This window comes from Setaria italica, chromosome III (assembly GCF_000263155.2).
Source record: "Setaria italica strain Yugu1 chromosome III, Setaria_italica_v2.0, whole genome shotgun sequence".
Classification (NCBI taxonomy): domain Eukaryota; kingdom Viridiplantae; phylum Streptophyta; class Magnoliopsida; order Poales; family Poaceae; genus Setaria; species Setaria italica.
The window spans coordinates 7384885-7404758 of NC_028452.1; the positions used below are offsets into that span (position 1 = coordinate 7384885).

General features: G+C 43.9%; 2 protein-coding genes across 3 annotated transcripts; both read right to left on the bottom strand.

Annotated features, from left to right (window-relative positions):
* Positions 1-8977: 8977 nt before the first annotated feature.
* LOC101754291 (acid phosphatase 1) lies at positions 8978-11653 on the bottom strand. The gene is made up of 2 exons (XM_004960846.2): positions 11148-11653; positions 8978-9570 (listed from the first exon to the last, which is right to left on the bottom strand). The coding sequence occupies exons 1-2, from the start codon at positions 11603-11605 to the stop codon at positions 9186-9188; spliced, it is 843 nt and encodes a 280-aa protein (XP_004960903.1). The 5' UTR covers positions 11606-11653; the 3' UTR covers positions 8978-9185.
* Positions 11654-13719: 2066 nt separating this feature from the next.
* LOC101755508 (NAC domain-containing protein 73) lies at positions 13720-18709 on the bottom strand. Of its 2 annotated transcripts, XR_214810.2 has the most exons (7): positions 18457-18709; positions 17634-17773; positions 17332-17509; positions 16217-16764; positions 15343-15596; positions 15125-15205; positions 13770-14104 (listed from the first exon to the last, which is right to left on the bottom strand). XR_214810.2 is itself a non-coding variant. In XM_004960850.2 (6 exons), exons 2-6 carry the CDS (start codon positions 17766-17768, stop codon positions 14009-14011), a joined length of 1038 nt encoding a protein of 345 aa, XP_004960907.1. In that variant the 5' UTR covers positions 17769-17773; positions 18457-18667; the 3' UTR covers positions 13720-14008. The 2 variants fall into 2 exon arrangements, 1 of the variants encoding a protein (XP_004960907.1); XM_004960850.2 differs by lacking the exon at positions 15343-15596 and having other exon boundaries at positions 13720-14104; positions 18457-18667.
* Positions 18710-19874: the final 1165 nt, after the last annotated feature.

Sequence of the window (19874 nt, forward strand, 5' to 3'; positions counted from 1 at the left end):
GCGCGGGGTGACGAGGGTAACGCTTGGACGTTGTCGCGATAGGGTGAAATTATTGGTCCGTGGACGGTGGAGGACCAATAATGCAATGCAAGGCTGGGCCTCTCCCCTCGGGACGGCGTCCAGGCCTTAGGCGGTTAGGCCTCCTCCAATGATATGAGCTATTACCTAGCTCTGGCAAGCGTGTATGTGTCTGTCTCTCTCCATTGCTTCGTCTTGGGAGCTGAGAGAGAGGGGCAGTACCAAACTCTTCTCTATCTTGCCTTGCTTTGCGCAGCAAGGCTGGGCAAACCTTGCCCAGCTAGCTTAGGGGGCGTTTGTTTCTTTAGCACCTTTTAAAATTCATGTCACATCGAATGTTTAGATACTAATTAGGAGTATTAAATATAGGCTAACTACAAAACTAATTACACGGACAGAGACTAATTTGCGAGACGAATCTATTAAGTCTAATTAGTCCATGATTTGACAATGTGATGCTACAGCAAACATGTGCTAATGATGGATTAATTAGGTTTAATAGATTCGTCTCATGAATTAGCCTCCATCTGTGTAATTAGTTTTATAATTAGTTCATATTTAATCCTCCTAATTAGCCTTCGAATATTCGATGTGACATAAATTTTAGTCAGTACTAAAGATCCAAACACCCCTAAAGCTAGCAAAGGATCCAAGCAGACCCGCAGGGAGAAAGGAAGACCGTACTTAGCACATTTCGTTCTGTCCATCGCCCTTAGCACATTTCTGTCCCATACGTATATGCATCCTTACAATGTATGTCATATTTAGATTTTAGAGTATACGAATTAAACGGAACTAGCATTTCAGTTTGTATAGGTGTGATTTGTTGCCACGAGAAAGGACGCCTAGCTTAGCCATCACCGTTGGCACTTACTGTACTGGGATACAGGATTATCTTGTTCTGCTTCTCCTGTTGCTTGTAGCCGGCCGGGCGCATCTATGTGCAGTGTGGTCGTGGGGCCGCATTGTCTGGGACGTGATGCGCGCCTTTTCTTTTTCGGAGCGACATGACGCACGCTTGGGCAGTTGCCTGGGAGGCTGTGTCTGGGAGGGACGTGGTGGGGCGGCAGCTCCCAGCAGAGAAAATAGAGGGCAGCGCATCTGATTCACGAGTTCCTGAAGATGATGCGGCGGACGGGGCACGAAGCAAAAGCGCGAAGCATGTGTGCGTGGGGCGCCGTGCCAATAATGCAACGCTGGCCGGGCCGGCATGACTTGGTTGGTTTTGTACTAGCAGCGGCAAAGTAGGCGACACTCACACAGTTAATCATGCTCTTTTAATTTGGCGCTTCCATGATATGCCGTGATCCTGGTCCTGGATGTTAGAGAGATACTTGTAACGACTTGTAACGAGTTTAGTACTATTGTCATCTTAGAGATTGACTCGGTTGCTTGGAGATAGGATCCTCTTGTAATTCAAGTTATAAGACAAACGAGTTGTAGATGATCACAATAATAAAATTAATTCAATAGTACTCATGTAAGTCTCTTGGTGAATTTCACTCTATATTAACATACAACCGTGGCCAGCCAAGATAGGCAACCACGTTTTCTCATATTCTTACATGGTAATCAGAGCATCCTCTTCCACAAACATCCACAACTTCCCAAACTAACCCATGGCGTGACCATATGCCCCTGCACCGGCGCTACTAGGAGTTGTCTCCGAGAAATTAACTTGAGACAACTACCTCCTATGGAAGGCTCAATTCCTTCCAGCTATATGAGGAGCTCAACTCATGGGGATCCTAGATGGATCTACCCCTGAGCCGCCCAAGATTCTAGAGGTGGTCAAGGCAGACAACAAGAAGGAGATTGTCCACAACGCTGAGTACGATGCTGGATTGCAAAAGATCAGCAAGTACTAAGCTACCTATTGAATTCTCTCACCAAGGATGCATTAGCATCGGTGGCAACAGTAACCATAGCAGCAGAAGCATGGGGGCGCTTGAGAGGATGTTCTCAGCGCACTCCAAGGCGCGGATTGCAAATTTGCGCGTTCTACTCTCCACAGCCAAGAAGGGTAATATGCCCTCCTCAGTTTATTTCACCAAGATGTGTTCTTTCAAAGATGAGCTAGCCACGGTTGGAAAGATTATAGATGATGATGAGATGGTCCACTTTATTCTGAATGGTCTTAACTTTGACTATAATCCCTTTGTGTCGTCTATGCTCGGTCGTGTTGACTTTCTCTCCTTGAGTGACTTGTATTCTCAGTTACTCACATATGATCAACGCATGGAGATGTTTCAAGAAGGAGGACAATTCCTGTCATCAAGTAATATGGTTGGTAGAGGACGCGGCTACTATGGTAGTCGTGGTCGTGGCAGTAACAACAATTGTGGTCGTGGCCGTGGCAATGGTGGTTGCGGTGGATCATATCGTGGCAGCAGCTCCGGCCCTAGCAACCCCAACACATCCAAGCAAGGTGGACGCAATAACAAAACAGTATGTCAGATCTGCAAGAAAGTAGGACATGAAGCAAATCGTTGCCGGTATAGATATGATGATGATGAAGATCAACAAAATCAGAACATGGCAGGGGCGGCTACTACTGGTTACGGTTATGACACAAACTGGTATGTAGACAATGGAGCGTCTGATCATGTTACTAGTGAACTTGAGAAGATGACAGTTCATGACAAGTATAATGGGCGAGATCAGTACATGCGGCCAATGGAACAGGTATGAAAATTAGTAACATTTGTCATACAACTTTACATACCCCTAGCATAAATATTATTCTAAAAAATATTCTTCATGTTCCTAGTGCTAGTAAGAATTTATTTTCTGTTCACATGCTAGCTCGACATAATGATGCCTTCATAGAATTTCATCCAAACTTCTTTTGTATAAAGGATCAGGAAATGAAGAAAGTTATCCATCAAGGTAGATCCCAAGGAGGCCTCTATCCCTTAGGATCTCATCTAGCTCTAGAAGATTCTAGAAAACAAGTTTTTGTCGTCCAAAAGCCCTTTACTACACGATGGCATAGCAGACTTGGGCATCCAGATCTTCCTATTATAGAAAAAATTCTTAGTTTAAATAAACTTTTGTGTGCTAGTGATAAAAATTCAGAATCTATTAGTAATTCTTGTCAGATGGCTAAGAGCCATCAGCTTCCACACCCTATATCAAATAGTTCATCTGAATCTCCTCTTGATTTAATTTTTTCTGACGTTTGGGGCCGGCTCCCTTATCTGTTGGACAACATAGCTACTATGTTAGCTTCATTAATGATTTCAGCAAATATACATGGATCTACCTGCTAAAGAAAAAATCCGATGTATTTCTAATCTTCCAAAATTTCCAGCAACTCGTAGAAAGAAAATTCAACCAAAATACTATGCAATTAGATTGGGGAGGAGAATATGAGAAGTTGAACTCCTTCTTTCAACATATAGGAATCACACACCGTGTTTCTTTTCCTTATGCTCATCAACAAAACAGTGTGGCCGAATGAAAACACCGCCATATAGTTGAGGTAGGGCTTGCTCTTCTCGCTAATGCATCCATGCCTTTAAAATATTGGGATCATACCTTTCTTATCACTACCTACCTCATTAATCTCCTTCCAAGCAAAGTCATTAACTTTGATGTTCCTGTTTCTCGGCTCCTTCATGAAACTCCTGATTATACATCACTACGAGTCTTTAGATGAGCCTGTTGGCCTAATTTGCAACCATACAACTCACAAAAGCTTACTTTCCGCTCTACTCGTTGTGCCTTCTTAGGCTCTAGTGCTATGCACAAGGGTTTTAAGTGTCTTGACATCTCCACTGGATGCATCTACATATCTAGAGATGTTGACTTTGATGAGGATTTTTTCCCTTTTGCCCATCTCAATCCTAACGCCGGTGCTCAGTTGCGTCAAGAAATCATTCTTTTACCCTCACATTTGCTTAACCATGGGGATGTAAGTTGTCTAACTGATGTTGCTAATGTTCCTGGTGAGGCCATTGATGATGTGCAGGTGTTTGTCCCAGAAATTTTGGAGTCAAACCATGGAGAAGAAGAAGTTGCATGTGATAATATTGAAGGCGCTAACGGAGTCTCGGCTGTAGAAAATCCAAGCTGATACACCTGCACCTGCAGCTGGTGGATTAGGCATGGGATCCTGGGTGGATTTGCTTGCGCCCGCCAAAGCCAACCCGAGTGCAACGCGTGGGGGGAAGAGGGCAGAGTGCGCGCATCCCGCGCCTCCGCGTGTGCTTCCCAGTCGCCGACCGCGCGCGCCTCGCACCTCTTTGTCATCCACATGTGGCGGTTGGTCTCTGTCCATCCCGACCGCTCCAGCAGCTCCGCTTGTGCGCACGCCTTGCAGATCTTCTGCGCCTCCTGCTAGATCCGGCACGCAGCTGCAGTCATCAGTAAATGATGCACCTCCTCTACGGTGCACACGACTTCAACATGGTATTGTTCAATCCAAAAAGTTTACAGATGGGACTATTTGATATGGAAATTTAACCTGAGAATTTGCTGGAAGCATTAAACAATTCAAGATGGAAACAAGCTATGCAGGAGAAGTTTACAGCATTACTCAAGAATAATACCTGGCACTTAGTTGAGCCACCCAATGGTGGCTGCAACTTAATTGATTGCAAATGGGTGTACAAAGTTAAAAACAAGGCTGATGGGACATTTTATAGATACAAGGCATGATTGGTAGCAAAGGGGTTTCGCCAAAGGTATGGAATTGATTGTGACGATACATTTAGTGCAGTTGTCAAGATTGCTACTATAAGGCTTGTCTTGTCTTTAGCAATATCTAGAGGTTGGTGTTTAAGACAATTGGATGTTCAGAATGCGTTTCTGCACGGTGTTCTGGAAGAGGAGGTATACGTGAAACAACCTCCGGATTTTGAAAAAATTGATGCTCCACATCTAGTATGTAGACTGGACAAAGCAATTTATGGTCTGTAACAAGCCCTACATGCTTCGTATGCAAGAGTGAGCTCCAAACTTATTGATACTGGGTTAATAGCTTCAAAATCAAATAATTCTCTGTTTATTTATAAAAAATCAGGATTTGTCATTTCTATGCTTATATATGTTGATGATATCATTGTCACTAGTTCTACTAGTGAAGCTGTTTCGGTCTTGCTATCAGATTTGAGGAAAGAATTTGCTCTCAAAGATATTGGTGACTTGAATTACTTCTTTGGAATTAAGGTTCAGAGAAGTGAGGAAGGATTGTTACTTTCTCAACAAAAGTATGCAGAAGAGATTCTTACACGGGTTGGTATGGTCAATTCTAAAGGTTCTCCAACACCATTGTCAATTTCGAAAAAACTCTCAAGTTTTGAAGGTGAACCGCTAGGTCCAGAAGACAGTACACGCTACAAGAGTATTGTTGGTGCTTTGCAGTATCTTACTCTTACATGGCCGTATTTAGCCTTTGCAGTTAACAAGGTATGCCAATTCTTGCGGCGCCGACTTCTATTCATTGGATAGTTGTTAAACGAATTCTTCATTTTGTTCAATATATGTTGGATATTGGGTTAAATATAAAGAAGTCAAGCTCCATAACTTTGAGTGTCTTCTATGATGCTGATTGGGCTGGAAGTGTTGATGATAGAAAATCTACTAGAGGTTTTGCAATATTCTTCGGTCCCAATCTAGTATTTTGGAGTGCTAGAAAACAGGCTACAGTCTCAAAGTCTAAGTACTGAAGGAGAATACAAGTCTATGGCTAATGCTACTGCAGAATTGATTTGGCTACAATCGTTATTATTGGAACTTGGAGTGAAATTAACATAGTCACCTATTTTATGGTGTGACAATTTGGGAGCCACCTATCTTTCAGCAAATCCGATTTTCCATGCTCGAGCAAAACATATAGAAATTGATTTTCACTCTGTCCGAGAGTGAGTAACCAAGAAGCTGCTACAAGTCAGATTAATATCTACATATGATCATGTTGCAGATGGATTTACCAAAGCCTTGCCGATTGGTAAGCTAGACAGTTTCAAAAATAATCTAAATCTCAAAAGAAAGAGAAGTTTAGATTGAGGGAGGATGTTAGAGATATACTTGTAATGACTTGTAATGAGTTTAGTACTATTGTGATCTTAGAGATTGACTCGGTTGCTTAGAGATAGGATCCTCTTGTAATTCAAGTTATAAGACAAATGTGTCCTAGATGATCACAATAGTACTCATGTAAGTCTCTCAGTGAATTTCACCCTATATTAACATGCAACCGTGGCCAGCCAAGATAGACAACCATGTTTCCTCATATTCTTACACTGGATGCGTCCTTTTGTTGGCCTTGTGACACTGTTAGTTTTTATCTTACCATGCCTGTGACCTTTTATTACCACATGGTATACATCAGAGTTACGATCAAGCTCAAGGCACATCGACAAACTCTCGTAGTGGTACTTCTTCATCAAGCCACTCCTCACTGATGACCCTTAACACTACTGAAAAACTGAGCATTCGTCCCAAGGCTCAGTACCAGTCACATTAGTACCGGGCCTAACAGCTAGTCCCCGATGAGGCCCCAGTAAACCCCTTTAGTATCAGGTGGAGACTTCACCTGGTACTAAAAGGTTGCACATTAGTACCGGGTGAAGTCTCCACCTGGTACTAAATGGACTTCACTGGATTGAAGCATAGTTATTGGGACCGGACCGGACCGGCGGTCCGACCAATAAAAGACCGAACCAGAGCCTCAGCCGGTTTGGTCCGCCTAAAAGATCGGATAAGCAATCGAACCGGAAAAAACCGGTTGAACCGGCGGTTTTTAGCAAGAAACCGGTATAAAACCGGACAAGAAACCGGTACAGACCGGAGAAACCGAGCGCAAGGAGAAAAAACAGCGCGCAGGGAAGAAAATAGGAGGAAAAATGGCGTGGCTGGGGTTCGAACCCCCACCTTTGCCTTCGGCAATGTGGATAATGTGGATAGCAACCATCAGGCTGCAGCTGTGTTTGTGATTTTAGTTGATAAGTTATCATATTTGAACCGTGTTGAACCGGTGGTTCAACCGGTTGAACCAATCAAACCGCGAACCGAGAGCTCGACCGGTTCATTGTCCGGTCCGGTCCTAATAACTATGGATTGAAGTCCACCGCACGCATCCGCTCCTCACCATCTTATCCGCACGCCTCCCTCTCTCTCCCGAACGGCCCTCCTCTCCCCCTCTCCCCCACGGCGGCCTTGCTTCTCTTCCTCCCATTCTTCCAAGCATGCCTCTCCCCTCCCCTCACAACTGCCCCTCGCCTCTCCCCTTCGTGCCCCCTCATTGCGACGCCGGTAAGGAGCGACGGCGGGACGAGGTGAGACGACAACATGGCAGTGGTGGAGCGCAGAGGCGGAGTGGCGGGCGACGGTGCGGGGACCTGCAGCGTGGAGATTCGGCGGGGGCAGCGGGATCTAAGGGGTGGCGGCACAGCAGGACGAGGTGCACAGCTTCACCTCTCTCTCTTTCTGGGCGAGGGCGGCCGATGGCGCGAGGGGGCTAGCGAAGCGCGTCGCGAGGGCGGCTAGCCGAGCGAGGGGGCCGGCAAGGGGTTGCGGGGGAGGCGAGGTGGCGGGTCGTCTGACGAGGAGGAAGAGCGGCTGGCGGTGATGAGGAGCGAGTCGGAAGAGCATCTCTCTCTCTGATGCGGGGCTCAAGTGCTGTGCGGCCGGGGCTCCGGCACTTGAGTGGAAGGCGGCGGGGTGCGGCCAGGCTCTGGTCGGCGGATTTCTTTTTTTTTAATTTTTTAATACCCCTTTTAGTACCGGATCAAGTACCGGTTATTTGATCCGGTACTAAAGGACCCCCTTTGCTACCGATATAGCAGTATCGGTTGCACAACTAGTACTAAAGTGAGGTTTGGGACAGGTACTAAAGGTGGATTCCCAACAGCGGTGTAACCAAGCTATAAGGAGACAAGTTTGGCACATTCATGTGCTGCCTGCGGGTGATTAATTTTCCGTAAATTAAAGGCTGTATCTCTTGTCCGAAAAATAGCTTGTCTCATCGCCTAAGCTAGCATTTTAGTTTCTACAGGTGCGATTTGTGACGCTAGGGATGAACAGTGTTTTCCACTAATGTAGCACCTGTAACCATATAGTCAGTAACGTTCCTCACCTTGGATTCATCACTAAATCTATGGCAACAAGAAAATGTTGCTAAAAACGTCATAATTTGAGGAACTCCAAAAGGCTGCTAATCTTACCCTCAATACTCTTTTTAGGGAAAAAGAAGAAAAAACGAACTCCAACAGTCCACTCAAACCTTCCCCAATTTTTTAGCAACGCTAAAAAATAACCTACCACCGCGTATATTTTAGCGTTAGCATTCCTCCTCCAATCCTGATTCTCGCACGCTCGCGCGTCCCTTCCGATGGGCCCAATACGATGACGTGACCTGTTTTAAAATATTGGGGGCTATTTATTAGCAATCTGCTGTGGATTGATATATTTTGGGGAAATTTTTTTTTGGAAGAACCTCCAATATATAGTTTTGGGGAAGAATTTTTTGGAGTACTCTCTATATGCCCAATTCTTGTTCGACCCGGTCTATTTTCCCTCATCTTAGGTTTGGCCTTTTTAGCCCAATTTACTTTTAGCACAGTCCATTTTGGGCTCAATTATATATGGGCCAAGCTCGGGAAACAATCGATTAAATTTTATATTACATACATATCATTTGCCTTGAAACTGCTCAAACTTCCACTGTTTGCCTCATCAGATTTCCTGGAATTAACAAGCTTCACATGTCTGTCATGGAAGGAGCAATTGATTGGTGATCTAGTCGTAGCCTGGCCGGAAATAAAATCTGCAATTCCTGAGATGGAAGAAGAGGGCAACATAGTGCATCAAGGCCCCTTTATATATGGCTTTGATTCTGCAGTAAGTAGTGCGACTCCATGCTGCATCATGGATACTGAAAATGTGGGAGAAGACGAATAGTAATATATCATGCTCATGCATAGCAGCTCGGCATCTAACAAGACAAGCAGGATCATGGCATGGGTCGATGAGTTTTATTTCGAGTCTCAACTCAGAACACCAACAGCAGCTACATGGAGTTATTAATCGATGAACACTGATGAGGGTGTGATAAAAATAAAAGCAGTTCATCACAGCACAAGCACAGAAGCACATCTTGACAAAGAGCCGTTGGATGATCGATCAACCGATGGGTCGGAGGCGAGCGCGCTCTAGCTTTATTAGCCGATGTAGTACATGGGGTCGGGCAGCTTGAAGGTGCGCGCCCCCTCCGGCGCGCCGAGGATGTCGCTCCACTGGTCGCCGATGTTGCCGACGATGACGTACCCGGCGTCCTGGAGCTTCCGGCGCTCGCCGGACTTGAAGCCGATGGCGGTGCCCTTGAACCCGACGGGCTTGAGCAGCAGCTTCATCCAGCCGTAGTAGCCCTGGCGGCGGAGGTTGACGACGGTGATGGCTCTCTGGTTCTCGGTCCGGCCCGTCAGGAACACCGGCTTGATGCCGAGCGAGATGAGCTTGTCGAACAGCCGCTGCGTCTCCGGCAGCGCGAGCGCGCTCCCCTCCAGCACGTACGCGTTGAAGCTCGTCGCGTTGAACGGCTCAGTACTGCAAGGATGATGATGATGATGAAAAGAAACACGCAGTGGTTAATGGCAATGCCAGATTGTTAATCGTAGTTTTAGACCGTAGCAGATCCAGTGACCAGCCAACTCATAGTTGGCTAATACACGACTCAAACACTTCCAATTATATTATTTCCGTTTAGAAAAGTTCGTATGTGACTTGATCGACGACTTGGAGATGGTCGATATCGATACGGTCAGCAGCAGCAGGCTGCGCCGCAGCCTCGATGATGACGACACTGTTGGTGAACAGCTAAAGTTGGCCAAGTGGACCAGTAAACTAACTAATCTTCTGACACGAATTACACAACCGACACGTCTCAATTCCGATCTGGCATCGATGTCATGGAACCTTATCCACGTCCCATCTGGCGAAAATCAATATTTTTGAAGGATCTGAAATTTTTCTTTTAATTTTTTGCTGTCCGTTCATGCTTGCTAATGTCCCATACAAACACAAGAATGTATTTCTTTGATTTTCACGTGCTTGTAAATTTATTTTGAAATTCTCCTTGAAACATTTGTGGAAAAAATTAAACATGTTTTGAGAAAATGTTGCATGGCATGTATAAAAAAAGTTACTTTCGTTTGTAGATGGATATTTTGAATTAATTTGTCCAAAAACTATGTGCAAGAATATGTATAGGATCCTAATAAACTAATTTTTAACGATGTTTTGAATTTACTTTGTTCAACAAAATCCGTGCAAGAATATGTAGGCGACAGGCAAACTAATTTTTTTGAAACTAAAATGGCAAAGGTGCACCGGTTCCATGGTCCCTCGTTAATCTCACAACCACTAACATTCACTAATACACTAACCCATTCCTCACATTCTCTCTCCACTACGCTGTCAACGGAAGATGCCCGCCGGGGTTGATAACCTCCGAATTGCCTCGTCCCCCATCTGGCATGTTTAATTTGCTCAAGCTCAGGATGCGACATCGCCCAACACGGCCTGCCTTTCCCTTTTCAGAGATGGTCAGATGGATATGATACGATACGACCATGCAGATCCGTTCATCATTTTTCTCATTTGTTTATTTATACTCCATTATTGCGTAAACAAATTGAGCTTAATACTTTTGCACCATTTAGCTTTGGTGTTAGTTCTGAGTTTTTCAAGTTTCAGTGCTTGCAACTCCCAGCTTAACTGCGCTGGAGCGTATATGTACATACTAGTGAAATAAAAAATATACCGGGTATTTTTTTAGGATTTATCCAGTTTTTAATACTCCCCCATCCCAAATTATAAGTCATTCCAAGAATCTTGAAGAGTCAAAGCATCTCAAGTTTGACCAAAATTATAGAGAAAATTATAAAGATTTATGACATCAAATAGGTATACTATGAAAATATAATTGATGAAGAATCTAATGATACTTAGATGACATCATAAATATTATTATATTATCATATAAATTTGGTCAAATTTGAGATACTTTAACTCTCCAAGATTCTTGGAATGACTTATATAGGATGGATGAGTAGTTTTTAGCGATGGATGGTTCTTTGTACGTTCGTTGTATCATCGTAGTATGTTCGTATATGTACGCGTACCCGAAGCCGTGTTTGGCGTAGTAGGGGAGGTTGGAGAGCGAGGTCTCGTCGATGTCGAACACCCACACCTCCCTGCCGTTGCCGGCGAGCTTGAGCCCCTCGGCGTAGGCGATGGCCTCGTCGACGACGACGCGGGAGTCCCGGCGGTAGTGCCCGCCGAGCATGTAGTGGCCGACGTAGCCCTCGCAGTCCGCCGGCACCGTCTTCCAGTCGCGCTTGTTGTACGCCTCCACGGCCAGCCGCCAGCTGTCGCACGGCACGCCGCCGCGACGGCCGAGGTCACCGGCGGATCCCACCAGCGGGCGGAGCGCGTGGATCAGCGGCGCCGCCACGCCGGCAGCGGCGTCCTCCACCGCGCGCGCCGTGGGCATGCGGATGTTGAGCTCCCATGGGCCGCAGGAGGAGCTGGCGGCGGCCATGAGAGCCACGAGGACGACGAGGAGCTTGGCCGTCGCCATCCCTAGCTAGCTAGCTACTGGTGATGTAGTATGCCGTTGCTCGTCGAGATGAGCAGACCGTCGTGGGAGCACGTAGGGTTTAATAGAGGCGTGTTTGATTGACGGGTTGCTATTAAACTTGTGGGGCCCGCACGTCAGGGGGTGCACGTGAAGCGCGTGGACTGTTTTTCTTTTTGGTGCGAAAACTGTCAAAAGGGAAGCAAGGTTTGATGGGGTGCTATTCGTCGCATGCTGCGACTAGCTACTAGTAGCGGTCCAGTCCCAGTAGAACATGGCCTACAAATATAATATTTTATATTTACAGATATAATATTTTATATTTACAAATATTTGTAGTCATTTCAGCTAGATGCATTGTCTAGAACTTTAATAAATTTTCTAGAGAGCACCTTATATATAATTAAAAATTTGTAGAATGTAACACCGGAAGTTGTCACAGAGATATGGTTCATAATATTGAAATAAAATAATATTTTTACGCATAGAACAATTACAAATATTCCAGCTAGATGTTCCAGAGATATTATTAGGAACATTTGTAATTAATCTAGCCAGATGTATTGTGTAGAATTTTTATATAGTTGTTCTAGGAACCATTTTAAAATTTTGTAGAACTTCTATAAATGGTTAGAATATCAGAAATCGTTTTGAAACAAATAATGTTCTACACTCGAAAGATTTTGAAATTCTTTAGAAAATGTATGATTTTTCCGGCTTGATGTTCTAGAGATATTGCTAAAAGATTTAACAATGTTTACACTTAGAACGTTGTAAATTTTTTGTAATATTTGTAATTATTTTGGGCTGATGCATTAAACTTTTAGACAGCCACGATGGGAACGAACAGATGAGAGGTGCTAGCCACTGTAAGAAAATATACCTATCCATATACTTTGTAATGGCTGATTGCCTATCCATATGGTTTTCATATCGTGTTGTGTATAAATGGCCACAAAGATGTAGACCACGGTTGATGGTATAGACATGTAATACAGTTCTCTTCTTATCCAATCTAGTAGCCAAGCTAAAATATAGGTTGGCTATATTGTTAGCTTTATATGACATGGCACCTGCATTCAGCCGGCAGCGGGCTAAATCAGTAGCCTTGCTCTAACTGGAGCATCTATCCGCCGTATAAACAACATCGTTTGCATTGGTTTGCAAAATTTTGTACTATAACAGTATCAAACGCATCAGGCTGCACTATAATAGAGGTGTCTACAATATTATATCTGATGTCACCCTCTTGATCCATTTTCTTGGCGATGCAAGATGCATTTCGGATCGTGGACCTTGCATGACAAAATAGTATATGCCACTAATGAAAGAAAATGTCGAATTAAGGTCTGTTCATTATCTCCTTATCATCGGGAGAAAAGGACAGCAGAAGAGGATTAGTAGCCTATGACCTAGCTACAGTATTCCCTCAACTAATGGTGAGATTAGGTGTACGTGCTAAAGTTTACAGAGCTGCTTAAACATCCCATTTCCATCGCCTATGGCCTCTATATATTGCGCCCTAAGAGCTGTCGACTCATCAACTAGCATCGGCGACGACCAATGTATCAAAAAGGAAAAGACTCCAATGTCATGCTTGTCCCCGTGGCAACGATTGGCATCTGCAATTCTGCACATCCAGGGGATGAGGAGGCAGAAAAATGGGATTAGTCCTCAAAACATGAGAACATGCTGCTCCGAAAGAGGGATTTCAATGGAGTTTTTGCAAAAGTCGCTGGGTTGGCTGACCCATACTTCTGTGTACGGATGGGCCAGGAAAGACTTTAGAAAAATGTTTCTACCAGGAATTATTTGGAATATATTTCGCAAAAAAGGGAATTCTTTGGACTACACGTACGATTCATGCATTAAGCTGCATTTGAGAAGCAGTAAACACTCAAGCTTGAGGCTTAATTAATTGCAATCCTAAGAGCTTGTTCCTTGTTTAGTCGTTTAGCATGGGTGATGTATTACATTTTTATTCAGAATGCTATAGCAGACTAATTACTGTGTAGTTATATTTTTCATTGTCAACATATATGAGTCCCCAATTTCGAGTGGAAATTTAACTGCAACTAACGGAATATTACTGAAAACTATGTGCTGCACATGGTTGTTGGGCTAAAATTAGCAAAGTTGAAGTTCCTTTCTTTCTCCCGCACCAAAATAACCCGTCAACTTAAGTTCCTTCCATATTACCTTTGCTTATAAATGACAAGACATTACCGCAAACAATAACATATCTATACAGCTTAAACTAGTACAATTGGAAATGTCTATAATATTACCCATAGCCTTAAAAAATTGCTCTAAGAAAAACTTGTTCAAGATCACGAAATAGGTGGAAATTTTGGTTTGATGCCGCTACGGTTGTTGAATACTAATTATAAGCTTCATTTGGTGCTACTAGCTACATTGTAATTGATGTTGATCTTGGTTGTGATCAGGAGGCCAGTAAAGGTGATAAGGCCGTTGCACCTCCTTGGACTGAGTTGATGCTCCCTGTACATGACACACAAACGAAACAGGTCATCTAAAATGAAGTGCCATATAAAGTGAAATACTGAACTCAACGCACGAAAAATTTTACTTGAATGGTAACCACATATATGATACACGACTATGAAAAAAAGGTGTTTTGCAGATTTTGGTATTATATATGCATGAATAGTAGCTTCCTACTTGGCAACTCAGTATAGATAGAAACTGATATTTTGCATGAATAGAGAAAGCATGAAAAAATAAAGATATTTCAGTTCAATTGGAAATGAACAGCGTAAATTAGCTGGAGGAAATTTGACATTGCTACATACACGATGACAATATGAAAGATACCAAAATAGTAGCACTAATATTAGTATATGCATAAACACAAATATTTATAGGAGGATAAACATTATGAGCAGTGCTAACTCTTTATTTTCCAGAAGATGTTAAGGAAAATTTTAGATAGCAAAGTAGGGAGACAAAGTAATGATTCGACAAGAATAAAGGTTCCTGATTTCCTGCCCATGTCGTCATGCTCTTGAAATAAAGAAAGTCTGTTCATGTATTTCCACTGCATTTGGGCCCTAGTATAAAGTGTAAAAGGATGGTCCTTTGTCTAGATATATATGCATGCTGTTAAAAGGCATATGTAAATCTAAGATGACCCAAATATTGAAGCCAGTATGAGATGAAACTAGCTGCCATGCTAAAGTCCTGTTTATCATGCTAGCATAAAACAATTACTCCCTCTGTTCTAAAATAAACTAACATCTATGACATCAAATTAGTTTAACTAAATCAGCCATGAAATATGTCAAGATAGCATATTTATTTGGTATTGTGTATGTTAATATGGTATTCAATAAACTTGATCAACAAAGATAGTGTATATGTGCAAAACTAAAAAAGGGTCTTGTGTTTTTGGAAAGGAGGGAGTAGCAAATAATACACAAAGGTATCCTCACGGTTACTCAAGTCTAGTTTGTACAGGACTCCGAAGCACTCGAGAGTTTCGAAGATATATAGAAAGCTTACCGCTTCTGTGCTTGCTGATTGGCAGTCAATTATCAGTTCTTCCATTTCAGCAGATCTGCAGCCAACTTTCTGCTGCTGCTCCTGTTGCATTGTTGAAGTTGTAATGGAAGCCAAGTTACAAGAAGATAGAGTGCAGGTACGATATAATGCTGATCAGAACCTGTTAGCTACTTGCAATGTATTTCCAGCAAATGGGTTCAAAATAAACTGAAAAGCACCTGGTTCTTTTCATTTCGATGAAGGATTGCTGGACAACAGAACCTACTTCTACTGTCCAGGACGAGTGACGTATGTTTCACTTCAGGTTATATTGCTGTTGAAACTGTGTTCGATGGTGTACCGACATGGAAAGGCATGGTGGGTACTGGTTTTGCATGCAGATCTGATCGGACATGCTGTTGTGATGGTATGTGGTGGTTGTCACACTTTTCTCTCCTTGATCACGTGATACCTGATTGCCTACTGCACCAATCTGCAATATCAATCCATGAATGGTAAAGATTCTATATTTCCTAGAAAAACTCTCATTACTTGAATGAATTAGGGTACACGGCACACTAGAAAGTTGTTGAATTGGACAAGAATATAGTTGGTACTTGGTACAGTGTTTGTTTTTGCAGTGGGTGGATGTAAGTTTGCCCAGAGGTAGCTTTCATTTTGAGAGAAATGATGTGAGTTGAATTGATAGATGGTTCATACATATGCTGTTTGTTCTCCTTTTAATTTGCTTCGTTGTGTGGTGTATTAGACAATTAGCTCCCTATAAGCTGGTCATACACCAAACTAACTGATCATTCTCCATGCAATAGTTGAATTAGTAACAAACATATCAACATTTCACTTTACTAAAAAAACATAGAGGTGGATGGTGAAATAAATGGAAAATTCTGGCTGTGAATGAGAATGGACTAGTCTTGCATTAATTAGCAAACATTAGTGTCTGATATTGACATATATACTGATATACAGCCAGGGACAATCAATATTATTTTTTCCACTTTTCTTCAATGCCAGGAACCTAGAACTCCTAACTCCTGAGTGAAGTTTTTTTAAAAAAAAAATCAAATGACTGAGTGAAGGTAGCGTACTTACCTCATGAGACATCTTCGAAGGAGCAATGCTGCAATGGCCACCAGTAGCCTGCCTCTGCCGTTTCTGCTGATGCTGGGGCACCATGGCGACCGTCGTCGCTGCTGTGGCATCAGCAGCACAGCCAGGGAGCACATTCTGCATTGCCTCCGAGGCCTCTGCCACATTTTCACCTTCCCTCGTGCGCTGTTCCACCATTGCTGTGCCAGAACGCAGCTGCGTCTGGTAGAAGACCTTGGATACGACCAGCTGCCCGTCCTTCTCCTCCTGGTCGCCGAGGTGGTACTGGTGCATCACCCAGTTGGTCTTGTCCGGCTTGCCTTGTTTTCCGTAATTAACGTACAGCACCAGGATCTTTTTGCACCCCTTCTGCTGGCCGCCCACGATCACTGGACGCGTCTTGCCAGTCTTGTGCCACCGCGCCTCGCCGACATCTTCACTGCCGTGCAGGCCACGATCTGACTGGATCTTTCTCCTCTTCCTTGTGCCTGTGGTGTAAGCTTTGGATGTCCTGTGGAAGAAGTGCTTGGTGAGGCCGTCTCTTGTCACACCTAGTGATGATCAAATTGCTAGGTAAGCACGAGAGTTTGAGCAGTCACGATATTTACAAATCATGACTTCTATCTGTTAATTTGATATGAAGCGCATATACTGTTGGGTGACGGTCGGAATTCAAAGAAGAAAGAAGTAATATGCATGGTTTGGTGATTAGCATAACTACATGCATGTTTAGTCACAAGTTTAGAGAAATCAGCTGTCTGCGGAAGGAGTACTAGAATACAAAAGTCTAGAGACCTAGCTGGCTATTTGGAAAGAATAGAAGAATGCCTTTGAACACACTCAATCAAATGTGGAAGAAGGAAAAGCAAACTGGAAAAATTAAGGGATAGCAGATGGAGCACATTAATAAGATATTATACATATGCCACATTCCAGATCCAGGGGTTAATGTTAATGTCAATAGTAGTTGTTTGCGGAATAGAACAACTCAGTAGCAACATGTCACATATCATACTCCAAAACTAGTTATAGTTGATAAAAAAAACGTTCATGATGGTGTACTGCTTTGTGCATGAATACATGGCTGTAGGTTCAAGGGTGTGATATCTCTCTCTCACCTGGGAGATTCTCTGGATGAGTGTAGCAAATGCCATCATCTCCTTTTATGGTGGGTATAAAGTCGTCAATGAGAGGGTGAGCTCTGGAGCCTCCTTCCTTCACCAAGGACTCCAGGTGCTCTATCAGCTCCTGATCTGACGGATCGAACTTGACACCGGCCGGAAGCCCAATCATGTCCTTGCAATCGCAGGATTATCAGCAAACGGCCATATAAATGAGAATTCAGAAGAGAATCAATATTGTTGCTGCACCCAATTATGAATGTTAAAAGCTTCATGTGCCCTATGTAGCATATATATACCGGATTGCTGTCGAAGCTGTGGCCACAGCTGGGGCAGCGCCGGGAAGCTGAGGTCTGGCGGTCCTTGTGCTTCTCTTCGGTGGGCTCGGAGGTGCAGCAGCTGCTGACCATGGACCCTGAGTGCCCCCTGTTCATGTTGGCTTCATGTGTTGAAGCATGGATAATATGTCAGTTACTCGTTTAATTTGGTGTTAGAAGCTAAACACAGTCCGAAGAAACTTGACACCAGAAAGATCAAGAAAGGGGAAGGAAAGATCAAATAAGAAGATTTAATTATTAGGTAGGTGCAAGCAAAAATTGTTGATTGTATATTAGAATTCTTCAACTTTAATATAAGAGACACGGATCAGATCGAGAAGGGGTAAAGGGTACGGCGCCATCATCCTCTGATATCTTCCTTCTCTACTATGAAATTCAACCTAATTGAACGGTAATTCCACACAAAAAGAAAACTGAACAGTTCAAAGCCTTTAATTTAGCATCTGCTGAACAATCTGATAATCTGAAATGGTGTCCAAAATTGACTGCTAGCTAGATGCAGTGCTGCCTACGAACCTCTCACTACCTTTAATTCGGTTTTGATGCGTGCATATATGAACATTTTCTAGCTATCTTATTTCAATTTTGAACACGCAGATTCCAGGAAAAGTGGGGTTAATAAATTGAAAAGTGGTCTAGCTACGCAGTAGGAGCTAGATCAACCCCAAATCGACCACAACAATGCCCGATAGCAAGGGAAAGCTAGCTGAGGCGTACGACGAGAGAGATAGTCCGCTCGGAGAGAGATCAGAGGGAGCTAGGTGAGATTGAGAAAGGAGCTCACATGATGCGGCGGCGGTGATCAATATCCTCGCTGTCGCGATGCAGCTCCCGGATCGCCGCGGTTGCCGGCCGGAGGCGCGCACCCAAGCAGCAGCACTGGAGGTCTGGAGCCCACCCGGAAGGGAGCGCAGAAGATCAGAGGGGACGGAAGTGTGGACGACGGGAAGGATGTCGCGTGCGTGCTCGTTTTGTGCCGCGCCGCTTCCTTGCTTCCCAAGCCAACGCGGGGGCGGGAGAACCCGGCTGGCGGTGGATCATCATCAATCATCATTGCTGGCGAACGACGCGTACGGTGGGCCCCATCAGCAGGGACACATCACGCAAGCAAGCAAGACCCGTGGCTAGTGGGTGCACCACGCGCGAGCAGCAGGCACCGCATGTCCCACCGGACCAAAAGCTTCCTCTGGAAGGCAGGGCCAGGGCCGGCCGGCGGCCGCGACGCACGTGAGCAAACGTGACACTGCCTCCTTCCTCCCCCCGAGTTTAGACCAAGTCATGTATTGCCATGGACTGCGCCAGTCTCGATCGAAAGATTTCACACGAATCACACACACAAACAGTTGCGGCAGTCAGCTAAACGTAATTTATACGCAAAAACAGCCAGGCTCGTTTTACCTCGTGTGGTTAGTTTTTACCCCAGCTGAGTAGGGACAAGATCTTTCAAATTAAAGAAAACACATTATAAAGGAGAATATCGAAATCATAGTGATATTTTAGATGTTTTTTTGGGTGAATTTGTCTAAAAAGGTATAAGCCCTAGTTGCGTTCAAACGTGAGGTAACTGCTTACGCCTAGTTGTCTGGGCTTGCATCTAGGACCGAATAAAAAAGTTGTTCTAGGTGCTGTCAAGAAGCAAGTCACGAGAATTTACTTTGACGTCAAACCGAAGCAAGCATTTGCCACGAACACACGACCTCGTCGGCCAAAAGATGAAGACTAAGCAAACCATCTGTCAGACTTCACAGCATAATCACAAATCCATTACCAGGTTCATGTATATCCAGCATAAAAACAGAATCAGGGGGGCCGTGGCCACCACGCATACCATGACCAGGACCCACTTGCCACGCACAATCAGTTAGGCATCAAGAGGCGCATCCAGGCATCCAGCATATTGCATAGCGTAATGGAAGGTATAAAGGTCACTGCCCAACAGAAAAAGATATCAACATACTACGCGTTCTGGACATCTAGCTTCTCTGTAACGCAATCTGTATACATCCCTGGCAAACTAACTAATGGCCACCCAAAAGGGGTAGCTTTAAAATCAAAACAGCATACCAATAAACCATCACTCGAGTAACTTAAGTGTTACCCTAGCTTGGCTCATCATGATAATTGATAATGACTACTCTCTCCGTTCCAAATTGTATGTCGTTTTGGCTTTTCAAGGTTCATGCATAAATCATATTTATAGAA